Raw genomic sequence first — 20,767 nt, 5'->3', positions numbered from 1 at the left:
CACTTGCGACAACTCCTCTTATGCAGCTCTTCATCCCGAAGGTGGAAATAGCAGACCTGATGTGGTCTGTGCCTCCACCTACCCCAGAAGAAGCTTTGCAGGCACATCAAGTCACGCGCATTGAGAATCTTGCAGCACTTCCCGGTGCACTCAACGAGCAGTTGAAAGCATATCCGGATGCGGCTTTCCATATTCTTCCGGCAAACTCACCACTCTTCCCCACCCTTCCAGCAGAATATGCGGCGCTTATACTATCGAATAACGTCCTTGTGACGGACAAGTATCTTCTTACCGCAGTCCATCGTGCACGACTTACCAAGGACCATGATGAGATTGAGGCGATCAAGAAGGCGACTGCCATCAGTTCTCGTGCTCATGAGGTCGTGATGCGAGTGCTAGGCCAGGGTGTTAGAGGTGCAATTACGCGGGGCAAAGGTGCAGGCGTGGGTCGACCGCTATTGCCCAGCGAGTGGCTCATCGAGAAGGAAGCCGAAGCCGAGGCACTATTTGTAGCTTCCTGTCGGCGAGAGGGGTACGCGCTGTACACTCACATTGGAGCGGCTGTCACTCAGAATGTCGTTTGCATTTAGCTCGATCCATCAAGCATACCTCCCAATTGTTGCTGCATCAACTCGCGCCTCTACCCTGCATTACTGTTGCAATGACCGCGAGTTCGCGTGGGGTCCTGTCCCCCCTAATGTACACGAGAATGGTGATTGTCTCAGTCATGATGAAACGAGACAACTTCATCCACAAGTGCTGCTCATCGATGCTGCATGCGAATGGGATTGTTACGCATCGGACAGTAAGTAGAGCCGATCTATCGCGAAACAACTCATTCATTTGATCCTACCAAACACCAGTTACTCGGACAATGCCAGTGGGAAATGGGGGTAAGTTCACCCCAGAAGCCAGGGCTATCTACGAACTCGTGCTGGAAATGCAAAAAGTGGGTTCCGTCTCTTATACCCACGATTATGCTCAATTTCTCGCACCAGCTCTCCATGGAAGCTCTCAAGCCGGGTGTCCACTGGGATGTGATTCAGTTGCTTTGTCATCGCACACTTGTCCGAGGATTTCAACGTCTTGGGATCTTCTTGAACCCTAACTCGCCAAATTCTGGATCATGGAATGCCGAAGAGGCGATCCTTGCTAGCGGTGTGAGCAGCGCTTTCTATCCACATGGGGTCGGGCACTCTCTCGGACTAGACGTGCACGACGTCCCGAGCGCAAGCAAGCCAGAAAAGAACGATACTCTCGGGAAGGGTGTTGAAATCGGGCATGAATCATTTTATACCTATCTGCGTCTCCGATTGCCCTTGGAAGAGGGCATGGTTGTAGTAAGTTTTCACGCTGTCATTGAGGTTTAAATTCTTAGAATTTATCTCACTCAGACGGTTGAGCCTGGGGTATATTTCTCGCCGCACCTGCTAGCCCCAGTCCGCGACTCACGACACATTGACCATAATGTTCTCAGGCGGTACGAGAGCGTGGGTGGTGTTCGGATTGAGGACGTCGTCTTGATCACTCGTGGTGGGTCCGAGAATTTGACGACGGTTAGGAGCGACCCAGACTGGATTGAGGCCGTTTGTTCGGGTATACTCTAGCGAGGTGTACAAAAGAAGGGGAATGAATTATAAGTTGTTGTTAGTGATTGTACGTGCAGTATACGTCGTTATAGCACAATGTATCTCTACCTCCTCATCTTTTGCATTTGAAAGCACCGTAAGCACTATCTACGGAGTGTACGTTACCTATTCAACTGCAAAGCATTTCGAATGAATCTCACAAAACTCAGAATGGTGTCTCGCAAGTCGCATCTTCTTTGGCAGGTTCGGAGATACCCGAAACGCGTCTTCAAGATCTACCTCTAGGCTCTCTGTCAGTGCTCGCTGAGTCGCTTGAGTCTTGTTTGTGTCTTGGTATTGGTTGGCTGGTTAACACTCATGGCAGCAGTGATAATATCAAAAGCAGAAAAGTCATACATCCAAACATCACTGCATGCTAATCCACCACTGCGCGCTGACGGCCGTTCTTTGTTGGACTTCCGAACTGTGCTGCTAGAAACTGGAGTCGCCCCACTGGCTAATGGTAGTGCGAAACTTAACGTTGGAAAAATTCGTTTAGAGGGCGGCGGTGGCACAGAAGTTCTTGCGGCTGCCAAGCTCGAAGTAGAGGATGTCCAACAGGGAGACGGCGTCGATGGCGGTAGGATCGCTTGTTCAGTAACATGGTGCGTAAATCCTATTTGTCACATACGTTTCTGTTCTATTGTTTTCCGACAATTCGTCCATTGTGAAGCTGAATACGCCAAAGACAGCTCTCCTGCCGCATATCCCTACCTCACTTCCAATGCGCTCGATGAGCTCCAATACGACATGACCGCTGTTCTCCACCAGACACTCTCCCACCCGTCATTGCACCCAAAAAACTTAGGTATCCTTCCCGGAAAAAAATCGTGGCTACTCAGTTTGGACGTCGTTGTACTCGCCGATGCGGGTAACGTATACGACGCGGTCTTCATGGCGTCGCGAGCCGCGCTGTGGGACACGAAGGTTCCTCGCACTCGTCCCATACAATACCAAGCACGGGGAAGCACGCTTGCACCTCGGAATGCGGACGTAGACATGGATGGGGATGCGAGCGAACAGCAGGCCACAAGCGGCTTTGACACGAGAGACATGACGAAAACTGCAGCGGACTTCGAGCTCCCAGATTACTGGGACGAAGGGGAGGTACTTGATTCGAGGGACATATGGCCAGTTTGCGTGACATTAAACATGGTGCGTGTTGATTTTTTTCTTTGCGTTGTGCAATCTCGATGGTGCGCATCAGTCACCTCCAATACACTTCCTGGATGCAACTCCTCCAGAAGAAGCTTCGACCCCTCTGAAACTTATGCTGGCATTCTCGTTCCCTCTCGGATCCCCTTGTAGCTTACAGGCGATGAGACTCTTGGGTCCTGGGGAGTTGACAACGGTACAGTTGAGGGCGCTCATTGCGGTACGTTCCGATTTGCTTTACTTATCTGTCTGCATATTCACAACGAACGGGCACTTCAGGAAGGGGAGAAATATGCTAGAGATATCTTTACCGCGCTAGAAGCGAAGTTGCACGATGAAGATGCGCGTAGACACGTGAAAGCCAGAGATAAATTTGCAGTTCGGTGATGTTGTTACAACGTTGAGATGAACATAAAATTGTACACGCTAACACGTCACTTATCTACGAGGCCTGCAAAACTAGTCACGTAATTCTTCAAGTCACCGACTCTATTTCGGTGCGTGGGCCCTTAGGACCTTGTTCAAACCGTCTCTTTCCATGCAGTTTTCGAACTTGAAGCTCTCTGCAATGCCTAAAATATCTGCTTCACTCAGGCCTCGGAAGTGCTCTGCCCATTCCCGAACCATGAATTCGCTGACCAGGATGTTCCTCGCCAGTACCTCTACGCGGCGCTCGAGCGTCCAGATGGGATACGGATATAACCGCTGGTCTGCCTCGTCTGGCACCTCTTTCTTGATGAGGTCAACAATTGGTTGATAGACATGTCGCACAAAGCGATCGTCCGCTCCCCATGCGTCTACAGCCAGACGATACTTCTTATACAAGAAATCCTTGAAGAGCTTCATGTAAGGTGTTTCGTGGGGCACGTACACCATGCCCTGAAAGCCTATATCCTTGTAGAGCCAGATTGACCAGCTTAGACGATCCTATGGCGGGGTAGATGAATTTCCTAGTGTCGGATAAAGTGCGAGCATGACTGACCTGCTGATACATTTCTAGCTGGTCGTTGAGTACCATGTAACGCCTCTCATTGATCTCGTCCGTCAAATCGCCATCGTACTCTTTCCGAGCGTAGACTGGGCCCCACTCGCCATTCCAGACGCAGAGTCCGCGTTGGTCTATCCACTCGCGCTTTTTCTGATAGCTCCTGTGAATTCGCCGGCGCTGCTCCTCCGCACGCACATAGGGCTCTGGCGCCTTGGGGAAACCATACAAAGAATAATCGTGGATGGCATATGCGGCGTTGGGCCAGCGAGTGCCCGCATCTTCAGGGAAGCCTGTAAAGTCCGACGCAAAGGTGTTGCCGTCAAGGAACAGGATGTGATTAGAATCAACGGAGTAAATCCCAGCATAAACTCGGTCGTAAAAGTGTGTCAGTCCTGTGTGTTCTGGATCGGCAGGTTCGTTCATGGGGTTGTATCCTGCGACCCACTGCTGACTGCTTCAGTAAACGAGCGGACGCATTCGGATATCATAAACCAACCTTCTCGTCCTTGTAGTGGCGTGCAATTTCCGTCCAGAGCCAGACAAGCCGATCCTGGAAGTCTCTGTGCTTCCAGAACGATGAGAGGTGTGACCCATGGTCAGAATGCCAGCCACCGTTCTGCCCACCAGGGGCTGTGTGCATGTCAAGAATTGTGTATATGCCATATTTGGCACATGCAGCTACGACGCGGTCAAGGTGTCTGAATCCCTCCGGTTTGAGCACGCGCGGATTCAGGTCATCTTCGAAGTGCCGATAGCTAATCGCGATGCGAATGCAATTGAGCCCTAATGACTTGAAGAATGCGGCATCCGCTTCACCGAAGAAGTTCTCAAGAAACTGCCCAAGCGATTTAACAAGGATAATAGACGGCAACGAAATATACCGACTGCCCACCTTGTCAAAGAACAACTGCGATTTCTCTTTGCCGATCACATCTGCAAGAACCTCGCGAATCTGAAACTCACATCCCGGGTACCCTGCGCCGGAATGCGTTCAATTGACCCGCTGCATTCTATCTGGAGCTTGTTAACAAAATTGCGTACCGGATATGAAGTTCTCCATGCTGAGTACGGCCAAGCTGAGTATTCTGATATCATGGAAGGTGCAACATGGCTCACGTCATCCATCCTCCCAATCCTGCTCCCCTCAAGATGACCTCTTGTCCGTTACCGTCCACGATCCGTGCGCCGCTAACTTTGAGGAAGCTGGTCATGGTATTGCGTTAGATAGTAAGTTCCAACGGGTTCTATCTCATCGCCCACATATCTCGCTGTCATCTGCCTTTTATTCAGCATAGTAGATGCAGCTCATACCAGCTGGACAAGCACATGATGATGTTTTTTATATTTAAGCACAGCGGAAGGACGGCTCCAGGACGACTTAGGCGAACCAGGGACACCATTCGGCGAAACCATGCTGTGCGCCACAGAGAAGGGTATCATGCCGACCCATATACGGCAATCATACAAAGCTCCCCGCGAGAGAAGGCCATCTTCAAATTCGCCCCTGCGATTCGAGGACCCTGAGTCTGTCAGTTTTCGTCCGCACTGATATTCTCTTAGTGTTCATGTTCTCAACTCTCCGCTTTCATAACGGACAGTGTGCCAATGTGATCGTGCTCGCAGGAATTGAGGTGCTTGACCGGGATATCATCGGGAAGTAGGCGGAAGCGCGGTCCGTCTCATGTTCATGGCTCTCCATAACATAATCCGTCCAGCGGTATATAAGCCCTCGCGCTAGGGCATCTACATCGCCCAGCGCACTTACCATGGCGTATCTGAAAGTATCCGGAACCAAGATTGTCGACCAGAATGGCAAGGAAGTCATTTTACGCGGTGCAGGGATCGGAGGATGGATGAAGTATGTGTTCTCTCATCGCCATCTCAGCGAGCATCTGTATTGAGCGGCCCGTTTGTGCAGTATGGAGAACTTTATATCCGGTAAGTTGTGATTAGCATGCCAGGTCGCAGAGATGAACGCCGTGATGACGTGTCTATGAAGGGTATCCCGGTTGTGAGTTCCAGATCCGCGCCGCTCTAGCGGATGTTGTGGGGAAGGAGAAGTCTGAGTTCTTCTTTGATAAAGTTCGTGTTGGTGTGTGGTTCGTATATGGATTTGGCTGAATTGTACCCCGCAGTTCCTTGAATACTTCTTCCAGGACGCAGATGCTGCATTCTTCAAAAGCCTTGGCCTGAACTGCATTCGCATTCCGTTCAACTACCGACATTTCGAAGGTAAGTCATTGCTCACCCTTTGTTCATGCTATGACTGACCTCTGCAGATGACATGAATCCGCGTGTCCTCAAACCGGAGGGATTCAAGCACCTTGATCGAGTGATCGATCTCTGTTCTAAGCATGGTATCTACACCATTCTAGACTTGCATACTGCCCCAGGCGGGCAAAACACAGACTGGCACTCAGATGCTGGCACGCACATTGCCAACTTCTGGAACCACAAGGATTTCCAAGATCGGACTGTATGGCTTTGGGAAGAGCTCGCGAAACACTACATTGGCAACACGTGGATCGCAGGATACAACCCGCTCAACGAGCCCACAGACCCCTACCATACGCGCGTTGTCGACTTCTACGATCGCATATATCAAGCGATTCGCAGGATTGACCCGCACCACGCGCTCTTCTTCGACGGCAACACGTTTGCATCTGACTTCTCGCACTTCGGCGACGTATATAAACGTTGGGAAAATAGCGCGTACTCCATCCACGACTACACTTTGTTTGGCTTCCCAAGCTCTCCTGAGCAGTATGTGGGCAACGAGACCCAGCTGCACCGCTTGCGGCGTAGCTACGAGAAGAAGCGGGAGTGGCTGGATGAGAGGGGGCTCTGTGTATGGAATGGTGAGTGGGGGCCGGTCTATGCACGCAAGGAGTACGAGGGCGAGAGGACCGACCTCATCAACGAAGAACGCTACAAAGTCCTCAAAGATCAGCTTGGCATTTATAACAAAGTGAGTCTTACTGACCTTCTGACGTGGGGGTCGCACTCACTCTGCTCGACAGGACCGTTTGAGCTGGTCCATCTGGTTATACAAAGATATCGGCTTCCAGGGCATGGTTTACGTCTCCCGCAGCACTCCATACATGACGCTCTTCAAGGACTTCCTTGCTCAAAAGCATCGCCTTGCGATCGACGCATGGGGTGCAGATGACTCGCAAGTCCGACACATCTACCAGCCGCTCATCGACCATGTGCTGCGAGAGGTACCTCCAGAGCACCAGAACTTGTATCCGTTCCCAGTTTGGAAGCTCTCTGACCGCGTCGGTCGTCTGTCTCGCAACATCCTCGTGTCGGAATTCCTGGTGAAACCATGGGCAGAGCACTTCAGGGGCAAAAGCGAGAAGGACTTAGAGGATATTGCGAAGAGTTTTGCTTTCGAGAACTGTCTGCACCGTGAAGGGCTCAACAAGATCTTGACGGATAACGCGAGTTTGGTGGCGGAGTCGTAAAAACCGTTGAAAGATTTACATCCCACTCTTGTAGCCCATCAGCGTTGTACTTGTACCTGATATCAAACAATTGTCAACCTCGGCTTCGTCGTAATCATTGCTGGATGTCAGGATATGTTAATGATGGAAAATAATGTAGCTTAGTGGAGTAGGCATATGCTGAATACTACGCTGTTGGTGTCAGTATAAGTTAAATTGGTGCACTAATGAAATGCAATAATATTCGACAAATTGAAGTTACCACGATGCTCCGAGTCTTCCGACGTCGGGGCATCGCCTTGCAAATCGACTGCAGATATATTCTCTCCTTGGGCCAACTGACTCGGCTGGTGCTATTTGTTCCTTCCCTCGTTATGCATGCATTTCTCCAAAACTTATCAGCAATTGCTGCTTACCTTGCCGGTGGAGCTAAGAGATAGCGCTATCGAGTATCGGAAGTTAAAGAAGTTAATCAACCAGGTTGTGGGCGAGCTCAACTCTATAGGTCGGTGGTTCTAGCAGACGCCTTGTCCGACTAATGTTGAACCTCAACCACTCACACTCTAGGCCTCTCTCCTAATGTCTTGCACGACGCTCTCCCGTCTGGCGATACAGATTTGGCTTCTCTTCGCACGATTAAAGTGAACGAACAGGAGGTGAAGGTAAATCTTGTGTCTGTATATTGGAACGGCAGCGGCTCACCATCGATTACAAGGTTGTCTACGAATTGGTCCACAGTGCAGACCATATCGAGCCTCGTTTGCGTCTCCTAATTGATTCAACACTCTCCCTGAAAGACAAAGTTGTCGCGGGCGCGAGTCTGTCGTCCAACTCTACTATACATGCTGACGTGCCGCCGTCCTCTCTAACCGAAGATGCTTCGCTGAATATTCCCCCGACGGTGGCCGTGGAAAATGCCTTGGAATGCACTTCGACTGTCCCAGTGCACAGTTCTCTGTAAGTCATAATGTTGAAGCATATCGTACATCTCGTTGATTCCCTCTTCAGAGTCAACGCTCGAGAAGTCATCATCCCACTCGTCTCCGATTCGGCGTTTTTTGATCTCCTCACGCAGGCGATCCAGTATCTGAGCACTCGGCTGGCTGCTGTTCGCCTGGATTTCGAAGCCAATCTGCACACATTATCTCACAATATATCCTATTCTGCGCGCCCTATGTCGTCTTCTACATCAACCTTTCGCCCCCATTCAGCACATACTTCAGACGCAGCTAATGTCAGCGTACAAGGGCCTTTGCCAATGCTTTTCTCTGGTGTCAAGTCTGACTTATATGCGTGGCGGGAAATATTCCAGCTATATGTGGAAGCAGAAATTTTTGAGAGTTGCAGTGAGCGCACGCGGGGGGAGAGGACGATTGAAGAGTCGGAAGCCAGGTTCAATGATCTTATGCAAAAGTTGCAGACGTGCGGATATATCTCTGGGCAGGGGTTCAAAGTTAAGGACAGTCGCGAGGCGCTACGGACATTCCTTCATTTGATCACTTTCATTATGGATTTGAGGAAAGTAGGTAGACGACCAGTCTTCTCGGTACACCCAGATGCTTACCAGGACATAAATAGTTCCAGCACGCCACTACTGAGGCAACGCGAAAAATTCTCAAGAAACACGCTAAACGAACTGCGTTGCCTCTCACTCCAACCATTCACTCTCCATTCATTACCTCGAATATAAACACGACTTCGCTGGTATCCATTTTATTACCTTCCTCACAACAGGGGAAATTGGCGAACGTTTTCACGAGCGACACCAGTATTTCTTTATCACTCGTACTTGGGCAGGCTATCGGCGAGAATATTCTTCCAATCATTCCGCATATAGATGACTATGCGTGCCTCATCTGCACGAGCATCGCTTTTAAACCAATTCGTTTGGCTTGTGGTCATCTTTTCTGCGTCAGGTGAGTACAACATCGAGTTCGTAAACGTAATTTTGACAGTTCTGCCAGATGTCTGGTGAAGATGCAGAAACGCAATCAGCCTCACTGCCCTATGTGCCGGGCGTCGAATGTTCTTTCCGCTAACCGCTGTAAGCTGCCATTCATGGATATGGTCTCGAAGATTGCTGACTCATTTTGGGATAGCAAATGTTGACTGGGCTCTATTAAATTTCATGAAGGACTGGTTCCCTGAAGAATCCAGGCAAAAATTACGTCAGAACGAGAAAGAAGTCGCAGAGGAGGAGCTTGAAGAGCTGGGAATTGAAGTTGGCAGATGCGCCATTATGTAGTGGCGGAGTGTTTATATCTCGTTGTAATTTATCTGTTATCTTATCATCTCCTTTAATAATTAGGCCAACTGTCAACAGAATCTCTGTCCTTCAGTGTACAGTACGGCCCAGTATCCACAAAAGTTCATCGGTAAACGTTGAAAGAATTTCATTGCTCACCCTCAGGAATAGGTCATAATCCGGCATCTGACGACGGACGAGGGGGGAACGACTTTTCCCGAGGGCGAATGTCTCAGTAGTCTACGCTCATGTATGAAGGCGAACGCTCGCTCTACTTCTTTTTGTTTTTTGCTCATTTTGATCTTCGCAGCGCATTTCGGATGTGCACCATGATGCAGCTCACAGATATGACCATTGCCAAATAGTGAGGAAACTTACGTGATAAATTTTGATACCCGTAAGATGAAGTCCATTCTTTGGACACAGTCCCAGGTTTGCTGTAAAACGTTTTGTGCCTTCAAAGTTTAGCTCACGAGGACCCATCTGCTTCAAGTGTGCTTGATCGGGGGTACCTGAGTACGATTCTTGATTCTCATTTCACCGATGGGCCATGGCCCATCGATGTGCTTCCCGCAGTCTGAAACTTTAAATGCGTCTGACCACTCTGGTAAATGTTACAGCTATACTTGTATGCATATAGACGTGATGACCGATCGATGCCCTGCAGCAGTCACTTCTCGACGTTGTCGTATCGGAACATGTCTACTCCTACCCGCGAGGGCTTGGCCCCATTCTCCGTTCAAAGTGTGGGGAAGTCTTATGAGACATATTACAAGGTCTACGGCGATCTCAAATCTGGCGTCACACCTGTGATCGTCATCCACGGTGGTCCCGGAAATACACATGAGTATCTTGCGCCTCTCGTGGATCTTACGCAGGTGTATGGAAGGCCTATTGTCTTCTACGACCAGCTCGGTAATGGAGGATCGACATTTCTCCGCGCGAAGAGCGGTGATAATTTTTGGGAACCTCAGCTTTTTGTGGAAGAATTTCACAACCTGGTGACTTTCTTGGGGATCGAGGAATATTCCATAGTGGGGCATTCGTGGGGTGCGATATTGGGTTTAGAGATTGCGGTGAAGCAGCCGAAAGGCCTAAGGCGACTGGTGCTGTCATCTGGGTTAGTGTCGATGGAACTTTGGGAGCAGTCAACGGCGAAGTTGCTGAGGATGATGCCGGAAGATATCCAGGTGAGTCCTCCGACACCACGGGTCTATGTCATCCACTAAGATTCAAAACACAATAAGAAAACCATTCGCGACAACGAGAGCGCAGGGACATTCGACTCCCCAGACTATCAGAAGGCGAATTTAGAATTTACCCTACGCTTTGGGATCAGGATGAACCCGTTGCCGGATGAGGCTGGGGCTCTATTTCGGGCTTTTGAGAAGAATCCTACCATATACTACACGATGTGCGTATTCTTGTTTGTCTCAGTAGACGCACGATTCAGATTCTGCTGTCGTCCAGGCAAGGACCGTCGGAGTTCACGATCACCGGAAGCTTAAGATCATGGAATATTATTTCGGAGTTGCACAAGATCAATGTCCCTACATTGTTAACAAATGGAGCGTACGATACGGCGCAAGATCTTGTGATGGCGCCGGCGTTCGAGAAGATCTCCAAGGTAAAGTGGTACACATTCTCGCGGAGTGCTCATATGGCATTTGTGGAAGAGAGGGAGAAGTACATGAAGGTAGTCGCTGAATTCCTTGCATATGAGCAATGAGGTCTTTTCGATTACAAATTGGGAGTGTTCGTTAAATAAGGCGATGGATAAACTATCATGTATCACCACTACTAGTCATAGTATGCAGCTATAGTTGGAGAAGTGCAAGACTAAAACGCGCAGCACGTCTCCCACTTAAAGCTCAGCGCCGCGCACAGCAAAATGAGCACTCATGAAAGTTCCCTAAGTACATCGCCTTTCTCCCATGGTATGTAGTGTACTCCAACTTACCGCCGACACCAACCTGCGCGACAGACACGGTGGTCCCCGATGCTTCTGCTACGATTACGACCCGCACACGCGTTTGCGCTACACGTACCCACTGTCCACATAGGGCTCGGTCCTCGATGACAATCAAGGGACACAAAAAAAAGTACATCACCGGCTCACTGACACGATTCGGTCATAATGCAGTGTACTGGGAGTCTAGACGCAAAAATCAGACAAAATGACAGAATTTAGGCAGCCATTTCATCGGCAAGCGCGGGACTTTACGGGATATATGCAAGTGCACCATCGGCACTTTTCGCTCAAGAGCACGTTAGAGCATTCTGCCTACGTCCCTTTTGCCTCATACCCATCACCGGTAGTGCCGTTACGACCGCGTTGCGGACTTAAGAATATCACAAACTCATCCTCGAACCCACCACCGCGCCCACGCCTGCCAGACGCGGTTCCAATTCCACCTAAAGCGAGGTCCGCCTCATCTTGCTTCCTGCGTCTTGCATCTCGTTTTTCATCACCAGCCAAGTCATGCTCTCCTCCTCGAACTCGGTCATGCGCTGCAGATCGCGCGCTCGCTGTGACATCGGGGGTTGAGCCAAGTCCACACGTCGATTCCATGTGTGGTTTTGACGGGCCAAGGTGCAAAAGGGTAGAAAGCGTGTTTGGGATAGGAGCTCGGCGCGATCTGCCTTTGTCTTTATGCGACTCAGCGTAAAGCACCGGAGCGAGTTTGGGTGGTCGGTAGATGCCGTCACATTCTGGCGAAGGCCGACCGTCCTCGTCGTCTTCAGAGCCTGATCCTCGGTCCATAAGGACTTGAGGGTTGGGGCGGAAGGCCAGTAAAGCCATCAGATTGAGTTTCGCAAGCACTCGCTTACCATTAACAACATTCTGCGCTGCAGACGGAGCTTCTTCAGCAACGCGAACAAGTTTGTCGATTTCGTACCTCGTCCTTCCTTCCAGTACTTTGATCTTCTCGAGCACAACCCGAGCCTCCACCATGACATCTATTCTGTCGCCGGCTCCGGAACCGCGTAGACCACGTTCTGGCGCACTAAAAGATGAAGCGGGGAGACTTCGCTCCACCAACGAATCTCCTTCAGCTCTGCGAGAGGAGACGAGGGTCAAAAACTGCAGATACGAAAGTATAAGCGATGCTTGAGTGGGAACAACGAAATGCCATCTTTCATATCGAGCTCGGATGTGTCTTGTCTGACGACATAAGAAAAATTCAGTCATGTTAACTCAGATATGCAACAAGAACGCACTTTTCTCGGAGCGAGCGAACTACTTCACGCACGGATGCTACAGTATGCCCTGCCGCATCTCATCTACGACCTTGCAAAATTGCTCCTCGACAGTAGGGGTTCGGACGGCTATTGCTGGTAGTTCGGTTGTAGACGACATGTTGCCTCAATTTACAAGTGATGCGTTTCAAGAGTTGTCAGAAAATATGATATCTGAGAGTTGTCATATTTAGTCAACACATTTAAGTTTATGTTTTATGATTTAATGAAAAAAGAACATCAGTTAACGGTTTTCTAGGCCGCCACTCGCGAACGAGTGTAATGCATGACATCTCAATGCCTCGATTAGTTCGAGTCAGAGCCCAGTGCATTTCGTCTTATAGACATAAGTGGTCGAGAATGATTCTTACCACACGGCCCAAACATCGGCGCAAAACTCAATCCTAGCGGTGAACACAGTGCGAAGAGAGTCGTTGACAAACATGGCTGGTGGGAAATTGGCGAACGTAAGTTATTTTGTAAGAAGATTTATCAGCTCCCACGAAGAACCTGGTTTTTATGTAAATACATAACGTATTTGTTAGGATGACTTCATTTGGACGCTTCATCAGTTGACGGTATTTTCCATTCCTGGCTATTCCGTCTGCTGGACCGCCCAACTCTAAAGCCATGTAAGCACATAACATACCACATCGATCTGTACTTTCAATCCCACGGAATCTGGGCCTCCTGTTTTTACTCACCTTGATGGCGCAAAATCAATATCACGTGTACCTTACATTACCGGGTAATGGAGAGACGCTTATTCCGGCACGAGCTGAGAAACTGGTGTAGTCTAATCCACTGACCCTGCTGCAGCTTGCCTTTGGTTTTTCTACCAGTGGTAAGAATTCTGGCTATATTCTCGTTTTTTGTCTTTGAAAACCAATGGCAGGAAACACAATTTGAGACACAAGCGAGCCTCAGACTTTATGGCATCGCTTTCATATCCTCGCCCGCAGGCCTTGCCTGGACGCTGTTGTCCACAGCCTCTTAGATCTTTAATCCCGCTAGAACTTCCATGCACGGCTGTGCTTCCCCCTCTACCATCACTACAGCGTCATTTCTTGGATACTTCCTATACCCTCACAACGCATCTTATCCCTGCAGCCGTTCCGCGCACAACACCCGATGCACCATTGCCCGACCTGCCTGCCTGGTCTGCGGATAAAGAGCAGTGGAAAGCGTCAGTGTCAAAGACATCCGAGTTCATCAAGGAGATGAGGTATGAGCAGTGGGCAGGCCGTTTGAAGGGTCCTGGTAGCCGGAATCAACTTTGGGCGTGTGTGAACCGGTACTTGAGGAGTGATTTACAGGAGGGGCAGCTGAGCAACGGTGTGACTCTATTTTTCGCGCACGCCAATGGGTTCCCAAAGGAGGTATATCATACTGGCTGTCGATCGTGTCTGTCGTATTGACTCGGTCCCATTTCCTCGGTATAGATATGGGAGCCAACACTTAGCAATCTGATTGCCGCACGACAGAAGACTGGCGCAAGCTACACCATAGACGAGATATGGATCTGGGAGGCCGTCAATCATGGTGACGCTTGTCTTGTAAACGGGGACAATCTTGGTGGCATGTGTGAGATTGTTGTCAGTCCTCCAATCTCAAGCTTCTTAAACAGGCTTTGGAACAGACGACTGGCAGGATAATGCTCGCGACGTCATTCAATTTCTGTATTACTATTTACCCCCGCATTCTTCCGCGCGTGAACTTCCTACGCATTTGCCTCGCCAATCCGAGGCTACATGTCGCCATCGTGAATTATATGGACTTCGAGACCGGCCGCTGGTTGGCATCGGTCATTCCCTTGGAGGCTGCACAATGTAAGTTCGTCTTGAGATTGACGTGGGTCAAATTTGACCTATTTACTACTGTTTAGAGCACGCGCTGCGGTCGCAATCCCTAAGCTGTTTGCTTCGCTCGTCCTCGTAGACCCCATCATCCGTCCGCATCCACAACAGGGTCCTCTAATACCGGCGCACACGATGAAACTCATTAGCGGGGCTGTGCAACGACAGAGCCACTGGCTTTCTCGGTACGTCTGATTGCTCACAGCAGAAGGTGACAATGTCATGTATCTTATGACAGGGAAGATGCCCGTGAAAAATTTATCGCATCCCCATTTTTCTCTGCATGGGATTCTGCGGTGTTGAACCTGTATCTTGAGTGCGGCCTATGTGACGATGGCAGCGGTGGCGTGCAGCTCAAGATGCCGGGCGTACATGTAAGAGCATAGACTTAGCGTTCTGTTCTTGATTCTGAAAGTGCTTTTCGCAGGAAGCACTTGTTTTCTCTGAGACAATGACGACGTTCGAAACATGGGACTTGATTGACACCCTCGACCCACACGTCGAAATCCGATGGATTATCCCTGAAAACTCGCAAGGGTAAGGCAGCTCCCTCTATACGAGACTTATTCTGACGCATGTTATTCCAGGGAGTCCAGAATCCACGAGCAGATGGTGTGGAGGAGGCCGGAGAATTCATCAAACACGATCATTCCCTCCGCAGGACATCTGATCGCGCAAGAGAAGCCAGCGGAGCTGGGCAAGTGTTCTTAATGACAAAACACGACGCAGTGTTGACTGACTATGCCTCTCAGCGCGGGAGATCCATAGTTTCCTCCAGCGCAAATATGGTGATAGCGGACAGGCGAGGTTATAATACAGCGTGAGCGAATATCTTCTCTGCAGAACCGACTTATTGGGTATAAAGATTCAAGTTCGTCACGTACCGATGCACCTGTACATTATATTGGTATCAGGCAGTAGTAGACATAGATACAGATGACACCGATAGTTCAACCAAGCTCTAGTGAGTTATCGCCTATGTACGAGTCGCACCTATTTGGAATATCGTATTCCCGCATGTCATAGAGGTTCTTGCAGACGCTGGTTTATCGTGCGGATTTTTCTTATTCTCACCATCAAAACAATGTAGCAGTTTTTTTGACGATGCTGATGTACTTAAAAGGATTACGGACAGAATGTATGCGACATAGATGCATGAACCGTATCATTGCCCGGACTGAATGGTATATAAGGGCAATATGGATGGCAGTTCATGCACCCATTCCGATCAACCCCTCCAGAGTGGCATTACTAGTACTAGTTTATATAGTGCCCAACATGATTCCCTTCTCAGGCGAAGGCCCCGCATGTCCTAGCTGTGCTTTGTCCCGGGCTGAAGTATAAGACCGTGGTACTCCAAACCCTGTGAATGGTATCGCTTGTTGGGATAGCATGTGTTTTCAAGTTGTGCCGGCTGATACAAGTCATAACGCCTCCTGATGCGGAGGACATCCGGCTCGACAACGTTACATATGTTCGTAGCTCGCTTGAGTGCGCGGCAGTGTTGGTGACCGTCAAATTCAAGTCACTTTGAGTGTTCTTGCAGCGGCGTTTGCAGTATTCTTTCATGCACAACGCGATCATTCTCGTTATATCGACCTCCGTAAATATTGCACTGGGAGCAGCGTCGTCTCGCCCATCAACGAGACGGCGGGAGATAGAGGGCGAGGGTCACAGTGGAACCGTCTCATTGCGAACGAGAGGGGCGGTGGACAGGTCATTAGAGGTGGGGCGAGGGGCCCACAAGGCGGATATACCAAGACAACGCCGCCATCTCGCTACGCAGCGAGACGGCGGCAGGTTGAGGGCGGGACGACGGCGTGAGGACCCGAAGTGGCGCGTTGGCAAGAATAACTGAAGCTTTACCGGGAATGTCGTTCAAGGCGGCGGATGTTCGTCTTATGTATCCGTACTACATGTACGTGCGGAAATGGGTCGTCCGCATAGCAGGCTTACACTCATTTTAAAAAAATGCTGAACAGCATTTCAGGAATACACTATATGTCAAGGACTATATCAGCCTGTTGGACTACTAGTACTATCAGTATATACTCACACAGCGACATAGTATGCGGCCAATACCCAAGCTGTGACGCTTTCAAGTTGGTGATACGGAAGTGTTCGGCGGGATCATGTTTCACTGCTGGCATGGATCTGTGCGCATAGGTGAGTATCCACTTCTAAGAAATCGATATTTTATCTCCCATCCATCAATATTTTCAGCTCGGTGTAATTGGGAGAAGACTGCATCGGCGGTCAGTCTCGACTGTTCAAAACATTGCGGGCTCACGTTACAGGGTTCGCAGTAGAATCGATCTGGTACGTAGAAACTACGTTTAGAAATGTTGCGGGACACGCAAACCTTGAAAGCTGAGCAAGGTGACCTTGAGATCTAAGAGTCGGGAATCAATCACGAATCAGGGGTGATCGAAAACACAGCGGCGGGATAAGGCTAGATACACAGCGTCCGGACATATATATCACATGCAGCGCCCTTCATTCGCTGCACTATCGTCATGTCTGTTGCTCCGACTAGGGAAGGCTTTGCTCCTTATTCCACTCCTTCAGCGGGGAAACCCTGCCAAACATACTACAAGGTTTTCGGCGATCTGAAAAGTGGTGTTACGCCCGTCGTCTGTATTAACGGCGGACCCGGTGTCAAGCACAATTACTGTCTCCCACATTCTGACCTCTTCTCCATCTATGGCATTCCCATCGTCTTCTATGATCCAGTAGGCTGCGGCAAGTCGACCCGCCTAACGATAAAGCATGACGTTGGGTTTTGGACCGTCCAGCTGTTTTTGGACGAGTTCTTTAACTTAATTCACCACCTGGAGATCACGGAGTACAACATAGTGGGTGAGTCGTGGGGCGGATTGTTGGGCATGGAAATTGCCATTAGGCGGCCGGAGGGGTTGAGGCGCCTGGTCTCGTCGTCTGCACCTGTGTCCTTCGATCTTTATATGCAAGCCACGAGGATGTTATTGAAGACGATGCCCGAGGATATCCAGGTGAGTTTTCAAGACGTATACGATCCATGCCCATCGAGACTGGGTTTTTACGTAGGAAGCGGTCGAAAGGAACGAGGCCGCAGGGACGTTCGATTCTCCGGAGTACGAGCGGGCAAACTTGGAGTTCGCCAAGCGTTTCATTTGTAGAATGGAACCATGGCCAGAAGAATCCTTGGCAGTTTTGCAGTCGCTTGAAGAAGAATCTTCTGCATATATTACCATGTGCGTATACTTTCCTTTCAATAAATACATGTCTCATCGCGTACGAGTACAGGCAAGGTCCCTCAGAGTTTACCATCACCGGCTCCCTCAAGACATGGAATATCATTGCGGACTTACACAAGATCAACGTGCCTACGCTGCTCACCAATGGGAGATATGACACCGTGCGCGACATGACGATAGCGCCTGCATTCAGAGAGATTCCGAACGTGAAGTGGCGTACGTTTGCGCACAGTGGGCACCTGGCTTTTGTCGAAGAGCGAGAAAAGTATATGAAGACGGTCGCAGAATTTTTAACCCAGTGAATTTCATTCTGCTAATCACAAAAGCGACATGGAATTGCTGATGCACCTGCCTGATGATCGGACCTGAAACGCACCTGGATCCCCTTACAGCGCTTTTCATAACTACGTGGAATCACGCGCAACCCAAGCGCATCCCGGAAGGCCAGTCCTAAGGTGCGAGCCGGGTGAGGTCGGACGATGAGATGGACAATTCACTGATAATTATCGATAATGATCAAATATGCCTAAATGGCTTGCGTCTGCATGAGCCTCTTGTGCAGTTTCGAACGTCTCACCTTGCTATACACAATCTCAATCACTCTTGATATGTGTGCGTCTATGGTCTAAGTAGTCCTGTCCCAACACCGGTTGCTATAATATGTGCGCGCTAGTGGTGAGTTTGGAAACATAGGTCACATGAGCCTCAAGGATATACAGCTGCATGGTTCCTCGAGGTAGAGTGTCTGTTTGCATGTAAGAATGGCGCGAATATAATTCATGAGAGATGCGGGAACAGCTACCATGACGAGCCAGCAGATTGTATAGTACATTGTACTTCCAGAAGTTGCAGAGGCTGTCGTAGACTGGTTTTTTAGATATCAAGTAATCCAATTATGTCCTGTACTGAAAAGCCATAGTTGTGCCGTGGTGTAGGGATTCAAGCTTTGAGATCGTTGGAGATGGTGTGCGAAGGCATGAAGCTTGAAGCTTGAAGATGGGCGCTGAGCGGCACGCAACGTTTTGCGCAATTCCGTAAAGTTATGAAAAGCGCTATAGGACCAGGTGGAAGTTATGTCAAGGATTTTAAGCCATTTCTCCCACTTGCATACAATTTGACAATGTGCACGTGCTTAAAAATTCTGGGGAATCAAATGTCCTTGCAGCCCCTTGCGGCCTCGTTCCTTTCGATCGCTTCTTGCATGAAAAATTAGCTATCACAGTGTGTTTATCTCTCGTGAAAACACACCTGGATGACCTCAAGTATCGTCTTCAACAGCATCTTTGTCACTTTCAAAGACACCTCGCCACAGGCGAAGACAATACTAGACGGATCCTCTCTTGCACGAGCGGGTGGAGTTTGCGGACCATCCCTACTAGCTTGCATAATAGGAATACGTTTTCATCATCTTGTGGTTGTAGCCAGTAGTGCTGATCGAATCGCACTGACGCTGCGGTGGCAATCCTCTCGTCGCAGTCGAAATTCGGTGACCTTAGGTGCTAGTGACCCCTCAGGTCCGCGAGAAGGGTACGCTTATCGTATCTGTCGTACTCTGAGTGTCAGACGACGAACCTCATGTGCTACTGGACTGCATTTCCGACGTCGTCCAACTGTACGAACTATCCATCTAGCGTGCGCATGGCGGTACCTGTTCTCCATGCGGCGGACCTTCGTTAGTGGTCCTGCGGCACTCCCTAATATGCGAAATGATCTCTGACTTGTCTGTTTGCTTCATACGCCAGATCTTTGACCCGTGCGGTCAAAGATTGGCTGTCCAGTCGTTTGGTATGTGTCGCCGACTGGTGAGCCGGTAAACCATGCCTTGGGCTTGGCGGCGAAACTCTTATCTTTTCACCCTCCTTGCGGTTGCCAAAACTGTGTGGAACTACTTGAAGCTGAGTAATAGGCTGTACGTCCGCAATACAAGGAACTGAATCCTACACTCGCGCGGATTCCTACTGGGTGAGCACTGCATAGGTATCATGCTACTCAATAAGTATAACGTTCAGTTCGCTTGTTGACCCCGTACACTTTGTTGCGGACATAGCTCAATTTATCTGCGCACAGCAGAAGCTAGGGAAACGTACTTCTTGTGTATTCAAAAGTATTTGCGATGGTCCTATCCAAAGCCGAAGAATTTCTCCGTTTGCAAGAAAAAATGAGCGAACGAATAAATTAAATGTGACCGAAATATGCATCACAGCTGTCCTATCCGCTGTTGCATCTTCTCTTTGACCGTCATGTATGCGTTCATGATTGTCTGCTCGTTGATGACTATCTCCGTCGTATCGGCCCTCGGTCTACTCACCCGCGATGCAATTGCGGCGGGATCCGTTTCCACTATGACACTGTCGCACGCGCGGATCAGATGAATATGTAGATCTCATACTGTGCTGCGCTCACCCATCGTCAATCGTCTCATCCAAGCACAACAATACCAAATCGAGATTCTCCAACACTCCCCTCTTCTCTACCTGGTTTCGGAGGAGGAGATGTACGGCGTCATAGAGGGCCGTCAGCGCGGAATGCACCATGAGCTCGTTTTCGACCGGGTCGGCAATGAGATAAAAAATCAAGTCTAACGAGTGTTTGTAGACTGCTAGATGAGAATCGTAGAGAATGATATCCCCTGAAACGAGAGCTGGTGAACGACACAGTACGGCAGATGCATGAGCAAGACGCACCTCCCGCTTTCTTCGTCTTGTGGTAAAGCCCCTTCTCAAATGCCCGCTGCTCCTTCACGTAGCGTAGCTTCGGGGACTCGGCCTGAGGATGGCTCTTGGGGTGGTAGTACTTGGCGAGGACCCGGTGGCCATCCGTGTCCATGATTAGAAAGCCGGTAATGGTGTATAGCGACAGGTTCATGGGCTCTGTTATGCAATAACTCTCAGGAATGGAGTGGCTCTATTGTCGTAGACGTGAGGGCAGCTGTTGGATGACCGTGAGTCTTGTATTGGATGAACTTGCAGCCTT

The 20,767-nt window shown here is 49.6% G+C and overlaps 9 protein-coding genes across 9 annotated transcripts; 6 read left to right on the top strand and 3 right to left on the bottom strand.

The window, feature by feature from the left end:
- Nucleotides 1-20: 20 nt before the first annotated feature.
- Nucleotides 21-3,170, top strand: FIBRA_00487 (uncharacterized protein; the record flags this gene model as incomplete). Its single annotated transcript, XM_012322382.1, has 10 exons — nt 21-532; nt 591-805; nt 864-949; nt 999-1,340; nt 1,395-1,586; nt 1,799-1,910; nt 1,957-2,233; nt 2,321-2,783; nt 2,836-3,003; nt 3,063-3,170. The coding sequence occupies 10 exons, from the start codon at nt 21-23 to the stop codon at nt 3,168-3,170; spliced, it is 2,475 nt and encodes an 824-aa protein (XP_012177772.1).
- A 102-nt stretch (nt 3,171-3,272) lies between these two features.
- FIBRA_00486 (uncharacterized protein) lies at nt 3,273-4,982 on the bottom strand (the record flags this gene model as incomplete). Its single annotated transcript, XM_012322381.1, has 5 exons — nt 3,273-3,710; nt 3,766-4,215; nt 4,268-4,746; nt 4,813-4,832; nt 4,888-4,982. 5 exons carry the CDS (start codon nt 4,980-4,982, stop codon nt 3,273-3,275), a joined length of 1,482 nt encoding a protein of 493 aa, XP_012177771.1.
- Nucleotides 4,983-5,537: 555 nt separating this feature from the next.
- On the top strand, nt 5,538-7,238 carry FIBRA_00485 (uncharacterized protein; the record flags this gene model as incomplete). Its single annotated transcript, XM_012322380.1, has 6 exons — nt 5,538-5,629; nt 5,690-5,709; nt 5,771-5,853; nt 5,907-6,003; nt 6,051-6,739; nt 6,792-7,238. The coding sequence occupies 6 exons, from the start codon at nt 5,538-5,540 to the stop codon at nt 7,236-7,238; spliced, it is 1,428 nt and encodes a 475-aa protein (XP_012177770.1).
- Nucleotides 7,239-7,595: 357 nt separating this feature from the next.
- Nucleotides 7,596-9,462, top strand: FIBRA_00484 (uncharacterized protein; the record flags this gene model as incomplete). Its single annotated transcript, XM_012322379.1, has 7 exons — nt 7,596-7,722; nt 7,785-7,879; nt 7,933-8,174; nt 8,226-8,739; nt 8,796-9,133; nt 9,182-9,261; nt 9,317-9,462. 7 exons carry the CDS (start codon nt 7,596-7,598, stop codon nt 9,460-9,462), a joined length of 1,542 nt encoding a protein of 513 aa, XP_012177769.1.
- Nucleotides 9,463-10,160: 698 nt separating this feature from the next.
- Nucleotides 10,161-11,191, top strand: FIBRA_00483 (uncharacterized protein; the record flags this gene model as incomplete). The annotated part of the gene is made up of 3 exons (XM_012322378.1): nt 10,161-10,652; nt 10,710-10,876; nt 10,933-11,191. The coding sequence occupies 3 exons, from the start codon at nt 10,161-10,163 to the stop codon at nt 11,189-11,191; spliced, it is 918 nt and encodes a 305-aa protein (XP_012177768.1).
- A 555-nt stretch (nt 11,192-11,746) lies between these two features.
- Nucleotides 11,747-12,655, bottom strand: FIBRA_00482 (uncharacterized protein; the record flags this gene model as incomplete). Its single annotated transcript, XM_012322377.1, has 1 exon — nt 11,747-12,655. The coding sequence occupies one exon, from the start codon at nt 12,653-12,655 to the stop codon at nt 11,747-11,749; it is 909 nt and encodes a 302-aa protein (XP_012177767.1).
- A 979-nt stretch (nt 12,656-13,634) lies between these two features.
- FIBRA_00481 (uncharacterized protein) lies at nt 13,635-15,269 on the top strand (the record flags this gene model as incomplete). Its single annotated transcript, XM_012322376.1, has 7 exons — nt 13,635-14,081; nt 14,145-14,286; nt 14,330-14,531; nt 14,588-14,743; nt 14,797-14,932; nt 14,986-15,095; nt 15,146-15,269. The coding sequence occupies 7 exons, from the start codon at nt 13,635-13,637 to the stop codon at nt 15,267-15,269; spliced, it is 1,317 nt and encodes a 438-aa protein (XP_012177766.1).
- Nucleotides 15,270-17,074: 1,805 nt separating this feature from the next.
- FIBRA_00480 (uncharacterized protein) lies at nt 17,075-18,096 on the top strand (the record flags this gene model as incomplete). The annotated part of the gene is made up of 3 exons (XM_012322375.1): nt 17,075-17,569; nt 17,625-17,791; nt 17,844-18,096. The coding sequence occupies 3 exons, from the start codon at nt 17,075-17,077 to the stop codon at nt 18,094-18,096; spliced, it is 915 nt and encodes a 304-aa protein (XP_012177765.1).
- A 1,895-nt stretch (nt 18,097-19,991) lies between these two features.
- On the bottom strand, nt 19,992-20,659 carry FIBRA_00479 (uncharacterized protein; the record flags this gene model as incomplete). The annotated part of the gene is made up of 3 exons (XM_012322374.1): nt 19,992-20,142; nt 20,198-20,423; nt 20,479-20,659. 3 exons carry the CDS (start codon nt 20,657-20,659, stop codon nt 19,992-19,994), a joined length of 558 nt encoding a protein of 185 aa, XP_012177764.1.
- Nucleotides 20,660-20,767: the final 108 nt, after the last annotated feature.

Source organism: Fibroporia radiculosa (assembly GCF_000313525.1).
Source record: "Fibroporia radiculosa TFFH 294 genomic supercontigs, scaffold212, whole genome shotgun sequence".
Classification (NCBI taxonomy): domain Eukaryota; kingdom Fungi; phylum Basidiomycota; class Agaricomycetes; order Polyporales; family Fibroporiaceae; genus Fibroporia; species Fibroporia radiculosa.
The sequence above is the reverse complement of the archived record's forward strand: the minus strand, read 5'-3'. Positions and strand labels throughout refer to the sequence as shown.